This window comes from Megalobrama amblycephala, linkage group LG2 (genome assembly GCF_018812025.1).
Source record: "Megalobrama amblycephala isolate DHTTF-2021 linkage group LG2, ASM1881202v1, whole genome shotgun sequence".
NCBI classification, from domain to species: Eukaryota; Metazoa; Chordata; class Actinopteri; order Cypriniformes; family Xenocyprididae; genus Megalobrama; species Megalobrama amblycephala.
This window is the reverse complement of record NC_063045.1, coordinates 1,038,036-1,061,165: the sequence shown is the minus strand read 5'-3', so window position 1 is coordinate 1,061,165 and position 23,130 is coordinate 1,038,036. Positions and strand designations below refer to the sequence as shown.

The window sequence follows — 23,130 nt, the reverse complement described above, 5'->3', positions numbered from 1 at the left end:
TTTTAAAGTTCACCTAACTAAAAAAAATGACTAAACATGACCTGGACTCACCAAAGATACAACAGAAATAAATAATATTATGGTAAATTAAAAATAGACCTAAACTTGGGGCAAAGCAAGTGCTTTGAACTGAACAGCGTCTCCTGCTGGTGCTGAATGAATCCGGACACCACTTATAAAACACATCGTTTAGTCTGATTTAACTTTTACGCGTTATTTATCGATTTATTGGTTTAACATAGCTCTGATGTAACAGTACACCAACAATAGTTGGTTCTATTCTAATCACATTCAATAAAAATCTTGTTTTGATCGGATCCTGCCTGTAAATGTGCTGCGGTCCCTTTAAGTGCGACTCCATTTCTCAGCGAAATTTTATCAAAGTTCCTGAAAAACTCAAACGGTCAGAATCCACTGCGAGTTTTCTTCACGAGTGTCAGACTCTGAAATCTGGATGAACGGAAGAACTTAAGCAGTTCAGCTAATATTAAATAGGCTACCGAAAGTATTTGCCATAATTATTATTAATTTTCATCTTTTCATCAGCAGCTGAGTTGGGATCAAAACCGGACCAGAATCTACAGACATGTCGAGTGAGTCCAGAATAACAGCTGTCTAACATCATACAACTTTATTCAATATTCTTAGCAATTCTGCAAACACGCACACCATTCATCCATACTACACACGCAACAAACAATAATGCAATAACACACTGTAGTTCACACGACATTACGAGGTAATACACGAATTTTCACACAGCACAGGTCTGAATCTGTTTTGTGATGTTTTCATTCTTTAGCACTATATTAGGACTGAAGTCGCGTTAATAAATTCATCAATACCGGTTTTTTTTGTTGTTTTTTTTTTTTGTTTTTTACATAATTCTGGTTCAGAATTCTTCTGATTAGGTGAATGTTTACTCAGGTCAAAGTTCTCAGTGTAACAGAGTTTAAAGTCCTCATGAACATTAGATCTGATTATCAGCTTCTTTAACGGACTGTCAGTATTTTGACATATTGCTTTTTACATACTATATACTTAGTAGTCTTAGTAGGAAGTAGTCTGTGTATAAGTCTGTGTTGACTGTGCGGTCTGTAAAAATGTGCTGAACATAATGCATACTACATACAATTATTTTAAAAATAGCATATAAAATAATATGCTATTATCAAATTGAGCAAATGAGAAAATGTGCTGAACAATACATACTACATACTATTTAAAAAAAAAAAAATAGTATATGACACAGTATGAAGTAGTAAAATTTTTTGCCCATTTGATCGAAATGGGTAAATGTGTTGAACATAATCCATACTACATACTATTATATAAAAAGTATAAGAAACAGTTTGAAGTAGTATGCTATAATAAAATCTTTTGTCAGTTCGATCGAATAAATAGTAAATGTGCTAAACATAATGCATACTACATACTAATATTTAAAAATTGTGTATGAAATAAAATGCTGATAAAATCTTTTGTCAGTTTGATCGAATGAGTAAATGTGCAGAACATACTGCATACTATTTAAAAAAAATAGTATATGATACAGTACGAAATAGTATATTATGAAAAAAGCTTTCAGTTTGATCGAATGAGACAAGATCAGAAAAAAATGTGTTAATTTGCCAAAATGTGCTGAACAATACATACTACATACTATTTAAAAAAAAAAAAGTGTATGACACCCGTTTGATCGAATGAGTAAATGTGTTGAACATAATCCATACTACATACTATTATATAAAAAGTATATGAAACAGTATGAAGTAGTATGCTATGATAAAATATTTTCAGTTCGATCGAATGAGTAAATGTGCTAAACATAATGCATACTACATACCATTATTTAAAAATAGTATATGAATCAGTATGTAGTATGCTATGATAAAATCTTGTCAGTTCAATCGAATGAGTAAATGTGTTGAACAATACATACTACATACTATTTTTTTTAAAAAGTATGACATTATGAAGTAGTATGCTATGATAAAATCTTTTGTCAGCTCAATCGAATAAGTAAATGTGCTAAACATAATGCATACTACATATTTCAAAAATAGTACATGAAACAGTATGAAATAAGCTATGATCAAATCTTTTGTCAGTTTAATCGAATAATGAATAAATGTGCTAAACATAATGCATACTACATACTATTATTTTTAAAAATAGTATATAAAATATGCTATGATAAAATCTTTTATTAATTTGAGCAAATAATAAAATGTGCTCAACAATATATACTACATACTATTTAAAAAATAGTAAATGACAGCATTGTAGTAGTAAAATCTTTTGCCTGTTTGATCGAATAATGAGTAAATGTGTTGAACATAATGCATACTACATACTAATATTTTAAAAATTGTATATAAAAAAAGTATGAAATAATATGCTGATAAAATCGAATCGAATAAATCGAGTAAATGTGCTAAACATAATGCATACTATATACTATTATTTAAAAATTGTATATGAATCAGTATGTAGTATGCTAAAATCTTGTCAGTTCAATCGAATGAGTAAATGTGTTGAACAATACATACTACATACTATTTTTTTAAAAAGTATGACATTATGAAGTAGTATGCTATGATAAAATCTTTTGTCAGCTCAATCGAATAAGTAAATGTGCTAAACAATGCATACTACATATTTCAAAAATAGTACATGAAACAGTATGAAATAAGCTATGATCAAATCTTTTGTCAGTTTAATCGAATAATGAGTAAATGTGTTGAACATAATGCATACTACATACTAATATTTTAAAAATTGTATATAAAAAAACAGTATGAAATAATATGCTGATAAAATCGAATCGAATAAATCGACTAAATGTGCAGAACATAATGCATACTATTTAAAAGAAAATTGTATATGAAACAGTACAAAGTAGTATGCTATGATAAACGCTTTCAGTTTGATCGAATGAGACGAAGATATGTGTTAATTTGCCAAATGCATTGCATTGTGGGAAATATTATCCCAAACACAGTGTGCTCTGTTGTATACTGCACACTTTGTCAAAATTAACAAGTACAGTTTATTTTAGAATACTTGCTGCACGCAGTCAGCATACTGCAGAAATAGTATGCTGCCGTGCACACTCTCTCAGTGATGCAATTCTTGCTGCATGGTTGCCGCAGCAACAGATCAGAGTGAGGCCGAGCGTGTTGTAGGGGAATCCTAAGCCCCTCCCCTCTGCTGATGTAGGAAGGGAGTGGCCCCGCCTCCACTACTGCGCTAAGAGATCCCCAAGCCCCGCCTCCTGTCCCTATCTTCCTGCTCTGATAAGAGAGTCTCCCTGCACTCGTGCCCGTCCCTCTCTCCATCCGTCCGGTGCGCAGGCAGACAGGCGGCAGCATGTCGGACCCCAGCGCGGCTCCGGCGCAGAGCAAAAGCAAAAGCAGACCAGTCAAGAGAGGCAGTTTACACAGCCGGACCAGCCCGGGTGAGTCTCACTGCAGCAGAGAGACAGACGGGCAGAGAGATAGACGGGGTGGGGTGTGATACGGGACAGTATCTTCAGAGCAGTTCAGGCCGCTTTGAGAGTTTCTTTTCTTTTTTGTGTGTTTTTGTTTTAGTTAAACTGAAACTGGAATTAATGTGAAAATAAATATTTAATTTTTATTTAAATAATTGTATTTTTATAATAATTCTCATCATCATTACACTGGTCAAACGCACATGATGTGGTTTGTAATTATGAATTAGTGAGGGTCAGCGTGAAACTGATCTCAGAACAGAAACTTTCGCTGTTTTCCAGGCAGTTTGGTTTCTTTCGGCCCAAACGCATCAATATATTAATGATAAATGCGGAGTACGAGAACGTGGGATTCTGGGAAAGTGTTCGTCCAGGCGTGTGATGCGAGGGCTCATGAATTACTCAAGAGCGTGTGTGTCCTGCCTCGGAAAACACGGAACACAGCTCTACATGTAAACGGACACACGCGTGTGACACGGACGGTTTATGACGCGAGTAATGGGTTGAACCTACAACCTTATGGTTCATCTGAAACAGACGAAACCACGAGGAACTGTAAAAAATGTGTCTTACCTAATCAATAAAAATAAGCGGGAAACATAATATTTTAAGCGTAACAGTCCAAAACAAAGACGAAAATACATCCGTTTAGATCACAAGACAACTTTGTACAAATCTAACAGCATAAATACTACTAATACTGTGACTAATAAAAATTAATCAAACAAATATAATAATAATAACAAACACAATATTAATAATATATAATAACAATAATATATAACATCATAACAGTATAAATAATATTTCAACACAATATAATTATAATGCGTATAATATTTTTATTACTGTAGTCTAATTATTTACTTATTCCTGTGTCAAAAAGTAGAAATAAAACAACTTAAAATGCAAGTCGTCAAAATCTCTTAAAATCTGACGTGTCATAATTATGAATTAGTCTGTCAATTTCAACTTTTTATCTCATAATTAAGTTATATTGTCATAATGTACTTTTTATGTCATAATTTTGACAATTATCACATTAAATATCACAATTATGACTTAGTTTGTCGGTTTTAGTATTTCATAATTTTCATAATTTCAATTTTAATGTCAGAATTTTGACGTTTTAATCTCATCATTATAACTTTTTAAGTCATAATTTTAATTTGTCATCTTAGAAATAAGACTTAATATGTGATGATTCCTAATTTATCTCATAATTATGATTTAGTATGTCAATTTTGACTTTTTATGTCAAAATGTCAACGTTTTGTCATAATTATGATATTAAAATTCAAAATTGTGACTTATATGTCAGTTTTAGTATTTATAATTTTGACTTTTTAGTCTCATAATGATAACTTTTTAAGTATAATAAAGTTATTAAAAAATAACTTATTGCATAAATAGGACTTATAATGTCAAAATTTGTCAGAATTTCAACTGTCAATTTTTTTGATTGTCAATTTCAACTTTTTATCTCATAATTATGTTATATTGTCATAATTTACTCTTTATGACATAATTTTGACATAATATTGACATTAAATATCAAAATTGTGACAGTATGTCAATTTTAGTATTTCATAATTTCAGTGTTTTAATGTCAGAATTTCGAATTTTAATCTCATAAATAGGACTTAGTATGTTATGATTCCAAATTTATCATAATAATCATAAAAATCATAGTCATTGTTTTTATTCTCATAATTATGATTTAGTATGCCAATTTCAACTTTTTATCTCATAATTAAGTTATATTGTCATAATGTACTTTTTATGTCATAATTTTGACAATTATCACATTAAATATCACAATTATGACTTAGTTTATGACTTAGTAGACTTAATTTCATAATTTTCATAATTTCAGTTTTAATGTCAGAATTTTGACGTTTTAATCTCATTATAACTTTTTAAGTCATAATTTTAATTTGTCATTTTATAAATAAGACTTAGTATGTGATGATTCCTAATTTATCTCATAATTATGATTTAGTATGTCAATTTTGACTTTTTATGTCAAAATGTCAATGTTTTGTCATAATTATATAAAAAAGTAAAAATTGTAACATATGTCAGTTTTAGTGTTTCATAATTTTTACGTTTAGTCTCATAATAACTTAAGTCATAATTTCAATTTATCTCATAAATAGGACTTATAATGTCAGAATTTCATCTTTTCATCTAATATGACTCAGTAGATTTGTCATAATTTCAAATGTCAATTTTTTTAGTCAATTTTGACTTTTTATTTCAAAATTGTTATATTGTCATAATTTACTTTTTACGTCATAATTTTGACATAATATGACATTAAATATCAAAATTGTGACTGTCAATTTTAGTATTTTGTAATTTCAATGTTTTAACGTCAGAATTTCAACTTTTTAATTTCATAATTATAACTTTGTCATAATTTCAACTTGTCATCTCATAAATAGGTCTTATTATGATTCCAAATTTATCATAATAATCATAAAAATCATAGTCATAGTTTTTAATCTCATAATTATGATTTAGTATGTCAATTTCGACTTTTTATGTCAAAATGTCGAGGTTTTTTCATAATTATGACATTAAAAAGTCAAAATTGTGACTTAGTATGTCAATTTTAGTATCTTTTGTAAATTTTGACTTTTTAATCTCATAATTATAATTTTTTAAGTCATAATTCCGACATATCTCATAAATAGGACTCATAATGTCAGAATTTCAAATGTGATTTATTTGTTTTGTATGTTATTACAATTTGTCATAATTTGAACTGTCAATTTTTTTAATATTACTATGTCAGTTTCGACTTTTTATATCATAATTTTGAGTTATGTTAGAATTTCGGCTTTTTAATGTCAGAATTTCAATGAAAATTTATAAAACAAATCAAGTCAAAATCTGTTGTAAATAATAATATGGTTAAATACTATAACATAATAAAAAGTTGTAATACTTGTAATACTCAGCAGGTCAGTGAACAGTGAGGAAACTATATAAAATAAGAAACAAACCAGTGTCTGTTACTCTGTTTTAGAGCGCCATCTGCTGGATGGAGTGTTGCAGTCATTGGGCTGAAGGGTTATAGAGTTTAAAGGACAGTTAATCACAGAGATCAACCCGTATCACACACGCAACTGTGTCTGCTGCGGTTATGATGCCTTTAAGACTCTCTCACACACACACACACACACACAGAACGAACACAGATCTCTCATTAGTGGCACAATGTGTGTGTTCAGCCAATACCGTCACAGCTTCTAAATATGAACCCGTGTGTGTGAGTCTATAAACCTCAGTCTAGACACTCAGTTATAGACAATAACACAAGCCCATTCTCTCTCTGTGTGTGTTTAAGTTCACTTCACAGTTTATTGTGGTCAAGAACCGTCCAGTTAAAGACTGTCTGACTGAAATATAGCAGTTTCTTTTGTTTTTAAGTGTCATTCAGGGGCGGGGCTTATCTTAAACAGTTTGTGATTGGTTGTTCAGAAATTAGAAGAAAATATTTTTTATGCACAATTCGCTTAAAAATGCAAAAGAACCATATATTTCAATTTGCAGATGATACCTGCTGAATTAAATTCTTGTAAGGCAAGTCTGTCTGATCGGCGGCCATCTTGGAAGCACCCAGAGCAGCTTTAGAGCGCCATATTGCGCAAAAATATTTGGTTAAAAACACCAAAGATATGAACACAGTTTTCAGAAAGTGATACATTGTATGTGCATCAAAAATATGTTTCTTTCTAGAAATCTACAATTTAATTCACTTGTTACTTAAGCAAAGAAATTTCTAGAAAAAAAAGACGTCACATTACATTTAAATGAAATTCAAATCAGGAGTAATTTCTGACAACAGTGGCATCCACTGTAATCTTAAATCACACAAAACAATATTTTTTTCAGGCTGGTTCAGTGAATATGTGTTCTGGCTCTCGATTGGTTCGTTCAACTGAGAGGCGGGGCTACAGCCGCCATATTGAGCGCTACGTTTCCTCTCGTCCCCTTATAATGACTGAATAAACATTCAAGATAATGAGGTCATGTGTATGGAAGCCCATTTCTGCCAGATTAAAAAAAAAATCATGCTCTTGTAAATCATAATTATGACATTAAAAAGTCAAAAAATGACAAAAAGTGGCATAGAAAGTCATACTTTTAACTGTCAATTTTGAAAAAAAATTGACTAATTAATCTCATAATTATCAGTTTGTCATAATTTTGGCTTTTCATCTCATAAATATTACTTAGTATGTCAGAATTTCAACTTTTTGTCAATTTTCACTTTTTAATATCATAATTATGACATAGTATGTCAGAATTCTGAACTTTAGATGCCATAACTAAGTAAATTTAGATTTTTCATCGTAATTGAATTTGTCATAATTTTGAACTTTTCATCTCATAAATATTACTTAGTATGTCACAATTTCAACTTTTTATCTCATAATTATGATTCAGTATGTCATAATTTCAACTTTTTGTCAATTTCAATTTTGTCAATTTTGAACTTTTCATCTCATAATGATGACTTAGAATGTCATAATTTCAATTTATGTTGATTTTAACTTTTTAACCTCGTAATTATGATTTAGTATGTCAGAATTTCGACTTTTTATCTCATAATTATTATTTAAAATGTCATAATTTGTGCTGGTGTCATAATTACGATTTACCAAAATGATATGATTTTCTTTCTTGTGTGTAATGGGCTTCCATACTACTTTTGAGACACTCATTATTGAGTAGAGTTTCGTGTAGTACACACTACAGTAGTGCACAATACACTAGTGTTGCATTGCAGACGCAGCCACACACACACACACACACACAGAGGTCTGTTCATGCTGGTTTTCCCAGGATTCCTCTGTAAACGCAGGGGTGGGTTGTGTTTAAGCACACAGTGGTGCGTCCCACCACTGACCCCCCCGCCTCCATCTGCAACGTGGTACGAGCCAAACGTCCCGACACACACTGAGAGAATCAGCTGCGGCGAGGCTGTAGGAGCAGAGACATACGCACGTACAGTTGGACAGGAAGTGCTTTTTATCCTGAGCATCCCAACAGAGATCAGGTACTGCGTCCCGGAACCTCTGCATGTGGTTATGGGAAATTCTCACAGTGTGTGTGTTTGTGTATATATGTGTGTGTGTGTGTGAGACGTATTTATTTTCACTGTCCTGAGATGTTTCAGTGGAATGTCGTGGAAAACGTGTCACATGATCACGGTAGTGTCACATGACACGAGTCAAACTCTTCAGTGTTCAGACAGAAAGTTCTTGTTCATTTGACCGGTTTCAGTGTGAATCTCGATGAAATGTACAGAATGTGAGTGTTTGAGTTAATGAAGAGTGTGTCACCTGTGCTGGATCCTAGTGAGTGTGTGTGAAGTGTGTGTGTTCGTGACACTGAGGGGCGTGTGTGTCATCTGCAGATGCACCACAGACTTTAATAACTCCACACTGCTGTACTGTCGCCATGAACTTTAACCTTTCTGACAGTCTGATGGAATAAACAGTACCAGGACAAACAGGAGCATCAAACATTTGATGTGCAGTAGTGATTGGTTGCCATGCGGTTGCTAGGGATTTCTAGGTGATTGCTAGTATGTTGCTGAGTGTTTGCAAGGGCATTGCTAGTTTTTGCTATGTGGTTGCTAAGGAGTTGTGGCTGGTTGCCATGCTGTTGCTAGGGAGCTGTGTCTGGTTGCTATGCACTTTCTTCCTGTCTGGCATGAAAAGTCTCTGTGACCTTCGGATCCCTCCTTTGAGTTTTTTATGAATTTACTGAGACGGCACAATCATTATTAGCGTAATAATAAATGCACGAGTCTCTGTGTCGTCTCTGTAGATCTGTGTGCTTCTGCTGAGCAGAGGCCTCTGGTGTCCCAGCGCTCCCTGCCCGGCACTCCCGTCACCCACAAACACCTGCCCATCGACCTGCGCACATCCATGGACGGAAAATACAAGGAGATCGCTGAGGTGTGTAACCTGTTTGTGTGTGTGTAATATGAGTGTGTGTGTGTAATGTGAGTGTGTAGTGTGTGTGTAATATGAGTGTGTGTAGTGTGTGTGTGTCTGTGTAACTTGTATGTGTGTAAGTAACGTGTGTAACGTGTAATATGACTGTGTGATGTTTGTGTAATGTGTGTGTAATGTGCATGTAACGTGTGTGTAATATGAGTGTGTGTAACGTGTGTGTGTGTAATGAGTGTGTGTAACACTCATGTAACATGCTTGTGTAATATGAGTGTGTAATGTGTGTGTGTAATGAATGTGTGTGTGTAATGTGAGTGTGTAGTGTGTGTGTAATATGAGTGTGTGTAACGTGTGTGTGTAATGAGTGTGTGTAACACTCATGTAACGTGCTTGTGTAATATGAGTGTGTAATGTGTGTGTGTGTGTGTGTGTAATGAGTGTGTAACACTCGTGTAACGTGCTTGTGTAATATGAGTGTGTAGTGTTCTGTGTAACTTGTATGTGTGTAAGTAACGTGTGTAACGTGTAATATGACTGTGATGTTTGTGTAATGTGTGTGTAATGTGCATGTAACGTGTGTGTAATATGAGTGTGTTTAATGTGTGTGTGTGTGTAATGAGTGTGTAACACTCGTGTAACGTGTGTGTAATATGAGTGTGTGCAACACGTGTAATGTGTGTAACATGTTTTTTACGTTTCTGTGTGTAACGTTTGCATCTTTGTTTTAACTTGTTTATAACATCTGTGTGTAACGCGTGTGTGTAATGTGTTTGTGTAATATAAGTGTGTAATGCATGTATGTAAAGTGCGTGTAATAAGTGTGTGCAATGTGAGAGTGTGTGTGTGTGTGTAAAGCGTGTGTGAAAATTAAGTGTGTGTAATGTGTGTGTGTTTAATGTGTGTGTGTGTGTGTGTGTGTGTGTGTGTGTGTGTGTGTTTAATGTGTGCAATATGTTTATAACATTTCTGTGTAACGTGTGTGTAACATGTCTGTGTGTAATGTGTGTGTGTAATATGAGTGTGTGTAACGTGTGTGTCTGTGTAACCTGTGTGTGTGTGTAAGTAATGTGTGTGTAATATGAGTGTGTGTGTGTGTGTGTGTTGTAGGAGCTGCTGGCGAGGAGTCTGACAGACAGCGACATGCGTTGTGCTCCGTACGAGTTTCCTGAAGAGAGTCCCATAGAACAGCTGGAGGAGAAACGCCACCGTCTGGAGCGACAGATCAGTCAGGACGTCAAGTACACACACACACACACAAACACACACACTGCATCCTAACCTGGTTTAATGCAATTAACTAATTTTTCCATACGCTTTGTTCATTATGTGAAGTGTGACTGAGATTCATCAACAGCATTAATACATTAATAACTGATCATAACTGTAAAAAATACTGTGGAATTACAATAGTATTTTTTAATATTTTGCTTTTATTTTTAATAAATATTATATATATATGAGATATGAACAGTAATAAATATTCTTTATAAATTAAATACCAAATTATAAAATTAGTAATAAATTAAATATTATTAACATTAACAAATATTACTAATATTTAAAAATATCATTTAATATTATTAATACTAGTATTTAGTCAATTTAATCTACACAATAACAGACTCAAGTTAAAGTTCTGTCATAAAACCCCAATTAATTACATACAATAATAAAGTACATTAATATATTAGACAAAAAAAAAAATTATAACAATAATAATACTACATAAATACATAATAATAAATACATAAAACAGTCTAATGATATTTATAATATTTTTATTTTTTATTGTTAATAAGCTATTTTTAATGTATTTATTAAAATGAACTTATAATTTAAGTAAAGTAAATGTATAAAATCTGAAGCTAAAGATCATCAGGCTGATTCAAACGGATTCAAACGGATCACTCAACGTTCATGATTCCATAAAAAGAATCAGTTCAGAAGAGTCATTTGTGTGTGAATCAGTCGACGCCGCTGTAGATCCGTCAGTGGTGTGGGAAACACTCTGCAGAGTATTTAAACAGTCTTATATTCACTCAAAATAACACGTGGAGAACGGTTAATGTTTGTGTTTTTCTGGATGTTGCTCACAGAAGCGTTTGTAATCGTGCTGCACCTGCTGAGGCGTTCTGTTTGTGATCTGTGTGAATTCTTTGCTTCGAACACACTGACCCAAAACACCCCGACAAACAGCGCAGACGCTCACAATCACAGAGTTTGGCTGCGTTTCATCCGTTTGTGTGGGTGTGTTTGGGTTTGTGTCGCTTACAGATGCTTAAACACACTCTTTCTGCTCGACGGAGAGTTTCAGATTCTCTCTGCTGCATTTAAGTGAAAGTGCTTTACAGAAATCAATCAGAGTGATTCATACTGTCTTCTCTCTGTGTGTGTGTGTGTGTGTGTGTGTTACTCACCCAAATCTGCTGCTTTGCCTCACGTCCTTCAAGGCTTGAGCCTGAGATTCTGCTGCGAGCCAAACAAGACTTCATGAAAATAGACAGCGCAGCCGACCTGGAGTGAGTCTCTGCCGTCCGTCCGTCTGTTTGTCTCTCTGTCCGTCTCTGTCCGTCTGTCCGTCTCTCATGACATGTGTCCGTCTGCAGGAGTCTGAAGGACAGTCGAGAGGACGCGATCAGCCAGCATCACATGGAGCGCGAGATGCTCGTTGAGAAAGAGTTCCAGCGCGTGTCCATCTCAGGAGAGGAGAAGTGTGGGGTGAGAACGAGAGAAACACACTTCACACAGAGCTTCAGTTAGTTTGTGTGAAAACATGACAATAAACCAAAAGATAACAATGAATGATAGTCTACAGCTAATGTGTGCACACTCACACACTGATGCTTTTCAACAAGTTACAGTGTCATTTAACAACATGTTTTTCATTACTTAATTTAAAATATGAATAAATACTTTAATAGTATATAATTAACACTAAAACACTGATCATAACAGTTAAAAGTAAATTCAACCTCCAATATTTAATTTAGCTAATATTGAAATTATTAATGAGATGTAAAACAAATTTAGTTGATTTTTGTATTATGAATTAGCATAATTTTTATACTGGAAATTAGAATGATTTTTGTTTTTAGGATAATTAGTATGATTTTCGTACTGGAAAACACAAAACTACTTAAAATAAAACAAGATAAATTTTAAGTGTTTCATGTAATATTAAAATTTGTTATCAGATATACAAATATTCTAATATTAAGAACAGCCGTTCACGTTTTTCACTTTTAAATTTATTAGGTTTATGATGGAAATGTACATTTCTATATATACTAATGGATTTTTACAAGTTAAAGTATAAATTCATATCAGATAAAGTTTTTTATTATTTAACTCAAAATATGAATAAATATTATAATAGTATATAAATAATACTAAAACACTGATCAAAACAATCAATTAAAATTCAATATTAAATTCTATTGTCTCAAGAGATATTCAATTCGCTATGTTTTTGCTAAGGTTCATTTATATTATCTCAAGATATTCAATTCTCTAAGTTTTCTCCAAGGTTTGTTTTAAAATTTGAATTGAATCTCAAGATATTTAATTCTCTAAGTTTTCACTAAGGTCAAATTCTATTATCTCAAGATATTCATTTTTATTATTTCAAGATATTAAATTCAATTATCTCAAGATATTCAATTCTCTAAGTTTTCTCTAAGGTTAAATTCTGTTATCTCAAGATAATCAATTTTCTTAAGTTTTCTCTATTTTTTTTATTTATTATCTCAAGATATTAAATTCAGTTATCTCAGGATATTTAATTCTCTAAGTTTTCTTTAAGGTTACATTTAATTATCTCAAGATATTCAATTCTCTAAGTTTTCACTAAGGTTAAATTCTGTTATCTAAAGATATTAAATTTTCTTAAGTTTTCTCTAATTTTTTTTATTTATTATCTCAAGATATTAAATTCTATTATCTCAAGATATTCAATTCTCTAAGTTTTCACTATGGTTAAATTCTGTTATCTCAAGATATTCAATTTTCTTAGGTTTTCTCTAATTTTTTTATTATCTCATTTAAATTCTATTATCTCAAGATATTCAATTCTCTAAGTTTTCTCTAAAGATTGTTTTAAAATATATTATCTCAAGATATTAAATTCTTTTATCTCAAGATATTCAATTTTCTTAAGTTTTCTCTAAGTTTTTTTTATTTATTATCTCAAGATATTAAATTCAATTATCTCAAGATATTCAATTCTCTAAGTTTTCTCTAAGGTTAAATTCTGTTATCTCAAGATATTCAATTTTCTTAAGTTTTCTCAAATTTTTTTTATTTATTATCTCAAGATATTAAATTCAATTATCTCAAGATATTCAATTCTCTAAGTTTTCTCTAAGGTTTAATTCAATTATCTCAAGATATTAAATTCTCTAAGTTTTCACTAAGGTTAAATTCTGTTATATCAAGATATTCAATTCTATTATCTCAAGATATTTAATTATCTAAGTTTTCACTAAGGTTAAATTCTATTATCTCAAGATATTCATTTTATTATTTCAAGATATTACATTTTGTTATCTCAAGATATTCATTTCTCTTAAGTTTTCTCTGTTTTTTTATTTATTATCTCAATATATTAAATTCTATAATCTCTTGATATTAAATTCTATTATCTCAACATATTAAATGCTATTATCTCAAGATATTAAGTTCTATTATCTCAAGATGTTCAATTCTCCAAAATTTCTCTAAGATTTGTTCTTAAATGTATGATCTCAAGATATTCAATTCTCTTAAGTTTTCTCTGTTTTTTATTTATTATCTCAATATATTAAATTCTATTATCTCTTGATATTAAATTCTATTATCTCAAGATATTCAATTTTCTAAGTTTTCTTTATGGTTTGTTCTAAAATGTATTATCTCAAGATATTAAGTTCTATTTTCTCAAGATGTTCAATTCTGCAAAATTTCTCTAAGATTTGTTCTTAAATGTATGATCTCAAGATATTCAATTCTCTTAAGTTTTCTCTGTTTTTTATTTATTATCTCAATATATTAAATTCTATTATCTCTTGATATTAAATTCTATTATCTCAAGATATTCAATTCTCTAAGTTTTTACTAAGGTTAAATTCTGTTATCTCAAGATATTCAATTTTCTTAAGTTTTCTCTAATTTTTTTTATTTATTATCTCAAGATATTAAATTCTATTATCTCAAGATATTCAATTCTCTAAGTTTTCACTAAGGTTAAATTCTGTTATCTCAAGATATTCAATTTTCTTAAGTTTTCTCTATTTTTTTTTATTTATTATCTCAAGATATTAAATTCTATTATCTCAAGATATTCAATTCTCTAAGTTTTCACTAAGGTTAAATTCTGTTATCTCAAGATATTCAATTTTCTTAAGTTTTCTCTATTTTTTTTATTATTATCTCAAGATATTAAATTCTATTATCTCAAGATATTAAATTCTTTTATCTCAAGATATTCAAATTTCTTAAGTTTTCTCTATTTTTATTATTTATTATCTCAAGATATTAAAATAAATTATCTTAAGATATTCAATTCTCTAAGTTTTCTCTAATGTTAAATTCAATTTTCTCAAGATATTCAATTCTCTAAGTTTTCACTAAGGTTAAATTCTGTTATCTCAAGATATTCAATTTTCTTAAGTTTTCTCTAATTTTTTTTTATTTATTATCTCAAGATATTGAATTCTCTAAGTTTTCTCTAAAGATTGTTTTAAAATTTATTATCTCAAGATATTAAATTCTTTCATCTCTTGATATTAAATTCTATTATCTCAAGATATTAAATGCTATTATCTCAAGATATTAAGTTCTATTATCTCAAGATGTTCAATTCTCCAAAATTTCTCTAAGATTTGTTCTTAAATGTATTATCTCAAGATATTCATTTCTCTAAGTTCTTTTCTATGTTCTCTAAGTTTTGTTCTCAGATGTATCATGTTTTAAGGATGTTCAGATATTTCCACTGGAAAACAGTTCAGATAAACAGTTTTGTGATGATTGAGTGTGTTTGCGTTCAGTGATCAGAGATTGCGTGGCTGTGTTCAGGTGCCCTTCACTGATCTGGTGGACGCAGCGAAGTGTGTGGTGAAGGCCCTGTTCATCAGAGAGAAGTACATCGCTCTGTCGCTGCAGACCTTCTGTAAGACCACGGCACGATCCCTGCAGGAGCTCAACCAGAGACCGCTGGACGTCAGCGTCTACGAGGACCTTCGCGGGAGTCCCGTTGACTCAGGTGTGTGATGCACACACACACACACACACACACACACACACACATGCACACAACACAACCCAGCGCTGACGTCTGTCCGTGTGTCTCTCAGACATGCGTGTCCACATGCCGGTGTCAGAAACGCACCCGTACGACGTGCAGCACATGAAGAACCTGCTGCCCGACGCCGGATACAGCTGCGCCATGGTGGACGGAGTCTTTCACGTCTACACCACACAAAACCCCATGGACAAGTGAGTTTCAGGGACACACCGACTGAATGAGCTAAATTTAGCTAAACCTCCTTTTGGAGACGTCCTCGAAAGGAAAACTGGATCATGAGCACACATGTGTACAGCAATACTAACTGAAAGAGAAGAGAATACTCTAATAAACAACAAAACATTATTAAACAATGACTTATTTCATCCTCAGAAATTGAGAAAGAAAAAATCCATTCAGTAGCAACACAACAAAATTCTGTGATTTTACAGTAAAAATAATCAATAATGTACAAAATTGAAAATACTATATTACATTTGGCTAATATTAGAAATTACCCCCCAAAAGAAGAATGTCTACACAATAATGCTGTGCATATGAAGAAATAATCTTCAAACAATGACAAAAAGTCTGTTTTAAGTTTAGTTTTAGACTTTAGTATGTAAATGTGTCTTTTAAACAAGAAGCCTCATCATCAGATTGTGTTTAAATGATCACGTGTGTGTGTGTGTGTGTGTGTGTGTGTGTGTGTGCAGGAGCTCAGAGCTGGACCTGCCGTATCCAGACCTGAAGGAATACATCGCCGATATGAACGTCATGATGGCGCTCATCATTAACGGCCCCGTGTGAGTGATGGATTACCCAGCATGCCCTGGGCTCGCCGTACGTGCGTGCGTCTAATGCGTCGCTGTTTCCACAGGAAGTCGTTCTGTTACCGGCGGCTGCAGTATCTGAGCTCCAAGTTTCAGATGCACGTCCTGCTGAACGAGATGAAGGAGCTCGCCGCGCAGAAACAAGTGCCGCACCGAGACTTCTACAACATACGCAAGGTCTGACATCTCGTTCAGCGTCAACAGTTAAAGAGCCAATCAGAACACAGAACTGCCATTCGAACTGAAGTTAAGAAATAGAACTGAACTATCAATCAATAAATCATTAAATCAACTAAGAAATACATTATCAATAAATAGATGTAAGAATAAGCACATTAAAATAAATACGAAAATACAATATTAATGTAGAATATAAAATATTGAATATACAAGCTAATAAAATTATGAATAAAATACAAATTAAATAATATCATGTAATATAATATAGTAATTATCAAAATAAAAAGTTAATACATATAATAAATATAACAAATATAATAAATTATTTAATTATAAATATATTTTAATTCTATATAAAGAACTTTATTAATGTACAACATTAGAATATTAAAATATATTGAATATTAAATGTAAGATAATTATTAATAAATCCACGTTTTTAAAGGAATAATATATAAATAATAACTAATATGTATATTTAGCTCCCCCTACCTGTCTTTATTATTTATTTAAATATATTCCTGTCAAAATGTTTTACAGATTTAAATATTTTAAATAATAATTAAAATATTTTATATCCATATAATATTTTGTAAATATAACGGATAATAATATTATATATTACTTACAATATCTAATATTTTCTGAAATAAAGAACTAAATTAATGTACAATTGCAATATATAGAATATTAAATGTAAGATAATTATTAATAAAAATGTAATCTGTAATAGAGAAATAATTATCAATTAATTGTTTAAAAATAATTATATATTTAAAAAATAAAATATATTTAAATTTTTAAAAAATACATTACATATTATAGAAAATATATTTATCTTAGAAGATTATATTTATAATAATAAATAAAATAATGCATGATTAAAATATATATATAATATTAGAACATAAGATAATTAATAAAAAATTAGAATGAAAATAGTTTTACTGTATAATATATTTAAATACTATTATATTATTATTAAATACTATTATACTAATTATAAATATATTATTATAGAAAATATATTACAAAATATAAATATGTTATTATAGGAAAATAAATGAAATAAAAATATGTATCTTATAAGATATACATATAAGATATATACATACATAAATATTAATAAATGTAAGATATTTAAATAAATGCATTTTCAGTTTGTCTCTTTTGACTTTTCATAATTCTGAATTTTGGATGAGAAAAACAACAGAATATAAAACACATGAGCTAGATCTGCTGCAGTGTTTGTACAGGAGTTGATCTGAGGTTTCACTCTTGCGTCTGTCAGGTGGACACACACATCCACGCCTCGTCCTGCATGAATCAGAAGCACCTGCTGCGGTTCATCAAGCGTGCGATGAAGAAGTACCCGGACGAGATCGTGCACATGGAGGGCGGCCGCGGGCAGACGCTGATGGAGGTGTTCGAGAACATGAACCTGACGGCCTACGACCTCAGCGTGGACACGCTCGACATGCACGCGGTAAGACACCACCGATGGCGCTCGCCGCGTCAGACCGTCGCTGTGTGACCTAACGCCTGACGCTTCCTCCGCAGGACAGGAACACCTTCCATCGCTTCGACAAGTTCAACTCCAAATACAATCCCATCGGAGAATCCATCCTGAGAGAGATCTTCATCAAAACTGACAACCACATCCACGGGAAATACTTCGGCCACATCGTCAAGGTACAGGAGCAGAACCAGAGGATCAGAATACTTATGATTCAGTAGTTTTTACAGCAATTAATGTCAAATGACAACATTTATTAATATTCAATTAGAATTTATTAAATTAATTCAGTTAATGCATTATTATTAATGTGTTAAAGCATCTTTTCTTTTTAGATATCATTTTAAATCCTTTATATATATATATTTATATATATTTATTATACAGTAAAATTTTACATTTTGATAATTATTTCTATTTTAGTAATATTTTATTAGTTATCTTAAATTCAAATAATCTAAATATTTTAATATTCTAATAACATGAATTATTTAATTTATTATAAATATAATCTAAGATAAATATATTTTGTATATCTAGTACAAACAGTTTAAATTTATATATTTTTAATATGATTATTTTTTGATAATTATTTCTATATTAGTAAGTAAAATTGTACATTAAATATTCTAGATTTTTCAATATTATAATACTGTACATTAATATAATTATTTATAAAAAATTAAACATTTATAATTATAATTTATTTAAACTTATGAATTATAATAAAATTATGAAATATATTATAATTATAAATTATATAATTAATTATAATTTATTATATTCATGCATCATATTAGAATATTAAAATAGAGAATATTTAATGTAAGATAATAATTAATAAAAATATAATTAAAATAGAAATATTATTACAATTTTCAAAATTCTTAAATAAAATATATTTAAATTATATTTTATAGAATTAGATTAGATATTATAGAAACACATTGATCTTAGAAGATTATAATTTTATTAATAAATAAAATAATGCACAATGTTAGAATATTAAAATATAGAATATTAGAATATAAGATAATTCATAAAAATTAAGTAATTATGAGAATGAACAGTTTTACTGTAAAATAAATTAAAATATTATAATATAATTATAAATGTATTATTTTAGAAAAATATTACAAACTATAAATATAGAAAAATAAATCGTTCATATATGTGTATATATATATATATATATATATATATATATATATATATATATATATATATATATATATAATTTTAATAATATATAATGAAATATACTTTTGATTATTTCTACATTAGTAATTAAAATTTGACAGTCAATATTCTAGATTTTTCAATATTGTAATACTGTAAATTCATATAATTATTTATATAAAATTTAAATTTTTATAATTACATCATTTATTGTATTTATTATAAATATTCAAATCAATTTTTAAGAAAAGGGGGGAAATGTTTTATTTTTAATGTCTTAATTTAAATAAATTTTGCAGCATTAAACATGTATTTGATTTAATTTAATCTCATAATTTTCCACATTATCTTTGCCAGCCCCAGTTCAAACTAACAATTCTTCACTAAAACCTATTAAAATAAAAATGAGCCCAAATAATTGTCTATGAATGCGCTGCCCTGTGACTTCCTGTGTGTGCAGGAAGTGATGTCAGACCTGGAGGAGAGTAAGTATCAGAACGCCGAGCTGCGTCTGTCCATCTACGGCCGCTCCATGGACGAGTGGGACAATCTGGCGCAGTGGGCCGTTTCTCACTCCGTCTACTCCGATAACGTCCGCTGGCTGATCCAGATCCCTCGACTGTTGTGAGGACACACACACACACACACACACACACACAGTTTTCATGTTTCACGGGGTCTTTCCACGAGTGTGATGTGCCGTGTGTTTGTCCGCAGTGACGTTTACCGCACAAAGAAGCAGCTGAGCAACTTCCAGCAGATGCTGGAGAACATCTTCCTGCCTCTGTTCGAGGCGACCATCAATCCCAGCAGCCACCCGCAGCTGCACCTCTTCCTGCAACATGTGAGTCGCACCTCTAATGACTCAGTCTGACCGATATCAGAGAACAAAACTGTGAAAATAATGAAGAATTTATGAGGGATACAAATTTATCAATCACATTTCTTCTCTGCAGTTTTGCTCCTCCATAAACTGTGAATCACTTGAAAGTTCAGCAGTAAAACTGACATGTTAGAATCATAAATAACGCAACACTCATTAAACTTAATCAAAAACATAACAATAAAAGGTAGGATTTAATAAACATCCCTCAAAGATGAAGTCAAATGATGCGCAGGGACTTCTGGGAACACTTGAGTCGGGAAATGAATCAGTGAATCATTTATTGAATCTGCACAAATTGATTCACCAATATGAATCGTTCAGTGAGCTCCCAGACAACCACATAGTCATTAGACATTAGTGAATGTTAGGGTCCGTTTACACAACATCGATTTCAACTAAAAACAGAAAAATTGTATGTGTTTTGATCGTTCATTTACACATCATCATCATCATTTTGGTGGCCTGAAAACGCAAACTTTTGAAAACGGGTTTCAAAGTGCAAGTTTTTGGAAACGATACTATTATCGTCCCTGTGTAAACTACAAAAACGTAAATGGTGACGTCAAGCGTATCACATGTTCAGTCTATAGGCACATAGTGTTATTTTACAAAGTGACATCGCCATCTACTGGCCTGGCAGCAGAATACAGCGTTTTTAGTCGTTTTCATGATTTAACGAATTAATTCGCTCAAATTATGGGTGAAATATTTATATAATCAAATCATAACGCGTTATGATCAATTATAATATAAATCGACCAAAAAGTGAATTATGCAGATACGGTAAATTAATTATAATGGATTATAATTAACTATGTATATATGTTCAAAATTAGTTCTAGTTTAAAGTTAATTTTAAAAAGACTAGGTCTAGTTTGTCCAGTAAACTATCAGTCCAATTTTCCTTATCAACTATTACAAAGGAAATTATTCTTCTGGCCACGAGGAATAACTTCCTATTCTAGCACTAAATACATTTTTTTAAATAGCCAAGTTATTAGTTTACGTCACGGCCATGAGCTTACTTTGCTACTGCTGGTCAGCATCATTCTCGAGAGCATCTGATTGGACAAAAATCTTTACAGTGCAGAATGATGTCATCAGGAACTTTGGTTTGTTTTACCTGAAGGGAACATTTTAAATCAAGCCACGAAACCTTCATCTGAATGTGTTGTTCAGGTGGTGGGGTTCGACAGCGTGGACGACGAGTCTAAACCGGAGCATCACATCTTTAACCTGGACAGTCCGTCTCCGGCGCGCTGGTGTGACGACGACAACCCGCCGTACTCGTACTATCTGTACTACATGTACGCCAACATGACCGTCCTGAACCACCTGCGCAGGTACTGAAACACGCCACAGCACGAGAACATGAATCACTGCGTGAATCACTCTGAATCACTGTGTGTGTGTGAGCAGGAGGCGGGGCTTCCACACCTTCGTGCTGCGACCTCACTGCGGGGAGGCGGGGCCTATTCATCACCTGGTGTCTGGATTCATTCTGTCAGAAAACATCTCACACGGACTGCTGCTCAGGAAGGTGAGAGTGGGAATCAAAAGAGTCATTTGTTCAGGAATCAGTTAGACTACACTGATTGTGCTGTGGGTGTTTGATTCACTAAAAGAATCGTCTTCTAAGAATCATTAGTTCAGGATTTGGACTACACTGGCCCTGTTATGTGGATTTGTTTTACTAAAAAGAACTGATTCATAAGAGTCATTCATTCAAGAATCAGACTAGTAGCAGTGTAGTCTGATTCCTGAACGATGACTGACCGGTTCTCTTTTTAGTGAGTGGAAAGAAATACAGCGCAAACGGTATAGATTCATAACTGTTATTTGCTTGGGAAATCAGTACTATTTTTTTCGGAATTGGATTTCACTAGTTGCGCTATGTGGCTTTGATTCACTAAAAAGATTCAGTTTGTAAGATTCATTTAAATATCTGATTCCACTAGTTGCACCATGTGGCTTTGATTCTCTAAAAAGATTCATTTTATAAGATTCATTTGAATCAAACACAAATTCCCAAATGAATGACTCTTACTTGCTGGTTGTTTTTAGTGAATCAAGTTGTCCAAAACATGACTTTTGTTGTCTGATTCATGAAGGAATGACTCTTATAAGATGGTTGTTTTTAGTGAATCAGAATCAAAAAGCTTGAGCGGTGTGGTCTGATTCTCCAACAAACGACTCCTATGAACTTTTTGTGTGTGTGTGTGTGTGTGTGTGTGTGAATCAAACACATATAGTGAAACCACTCTAGTCTAGTCCAATCAATTCCCAAACAAATGACTCTTATGAACTGGTCCCTTTTTTATTCAAAGCTACAGCATGACAGATGTAATCAGATTCCTGAACAAATGACTCTTATGATTTTTTTTTTGGTGTCTTTTTTGTGAATCAAACATACAGCATGACTAATGTAGTTTGATTCCTGAACAGATGACTCTTCTGAACCAGTTCTTTTTAGTGAATCAAACACATTCAACGTGACTAAAGTACCTTGATTCCTAAATGAATGGCTGTTATGAACCGATTCTTTTTAGTGAATCAAACACAAACTGTGTAACTAGTTTGATTCCTTCACCTACACTTGTTTGACTTCATGTTTTTTATTCACTAAAAAGAACCAGTTCATAAGAGTCATTTGTTCATGAATCGGACTACATTAGTCACTGCGTATGTGTTTGACTGTCTTTAAAGAACCGCTTCATAAGAATCATTCTTTAGTTTTCAGTATTTTGAACAGGTTCTCGTTTCCCAACCATGACAAACACACTGGACTGAATCATCAAACAGGAAGAAG

General features: G+C 31.7%; 1 protein-coding gene across 4 annotated transcripts in view; it reads left to right on the top strand.

The window, feature by feature from the left end:
• The first annotated feature begins 366 nt into the window (after positions 1-366).
• The window catches only part of ampd2a (adenosine monophosphate deaminase 2a), a 25,230-nt gene continuing 2,466 nt past the window's right edge, over positions 367-23,130 (top strand). Inside the window, exons 1-15 of one of the 4 annotated variants that reach the window (XM_048181953.1) lie at positions 367-593; positions 9,341-9,471; positions 10,576-10,706; positions 11,919-11,987; positions 12,075-12,186; positions 15,520-15,706; positions 15,798-15,939; positions 16,444-16,533; positions 16,608-16,737; positions 18,032-18,226; positions 18,301-18,432; positions 19,896-20,059; positions 20,153-20,279; positions 21,501-21,664; positions 21,741-21,861. In XM_048181953.1, coding sequence (XP_048037910.1) covers positions 587-593; positions 9,341-9,471; positions 10,576-10,706; positions 11,919-11,987; positions 12,075-12,186; positions 15,520-15,706; positions 15,798-15,939; positions 16,444-16,533; positions 16,608-16,737; positions 18,032-18,226; positions 18,301-18,432; positions 19,896-20,059; positions 20,153-20,279; positions 21,501-21,664; positions 21,741-21,861 — 1,902 coding nt within the window. In that variant the 5' untranslated portion in view covers positions 367-586. Of the gene's footprint in view, positions 594-3,235; positions 3,461-8,358; positions 8,565-9,340; positions 9,472-10,575; positions 10,707-11,918; positions 11,988-12,074; positions 12,187-15,519; positions 15,707-15,797; positions 15,940-16,443; positions 16,534-16,607; positions 16,738-18,031; positions 18,227-18,300; positions 18,433-19,895; positions 20,060-20,152; positions 20,280-21,500; positions 21,665-21,740; positions 21,862-23,130 lie in introns of those variants that run through there. The other 3 variants (XM_048181951.1, XM_048181954.1, XM_048181952.1) reach the window with 3 other exon arrangements.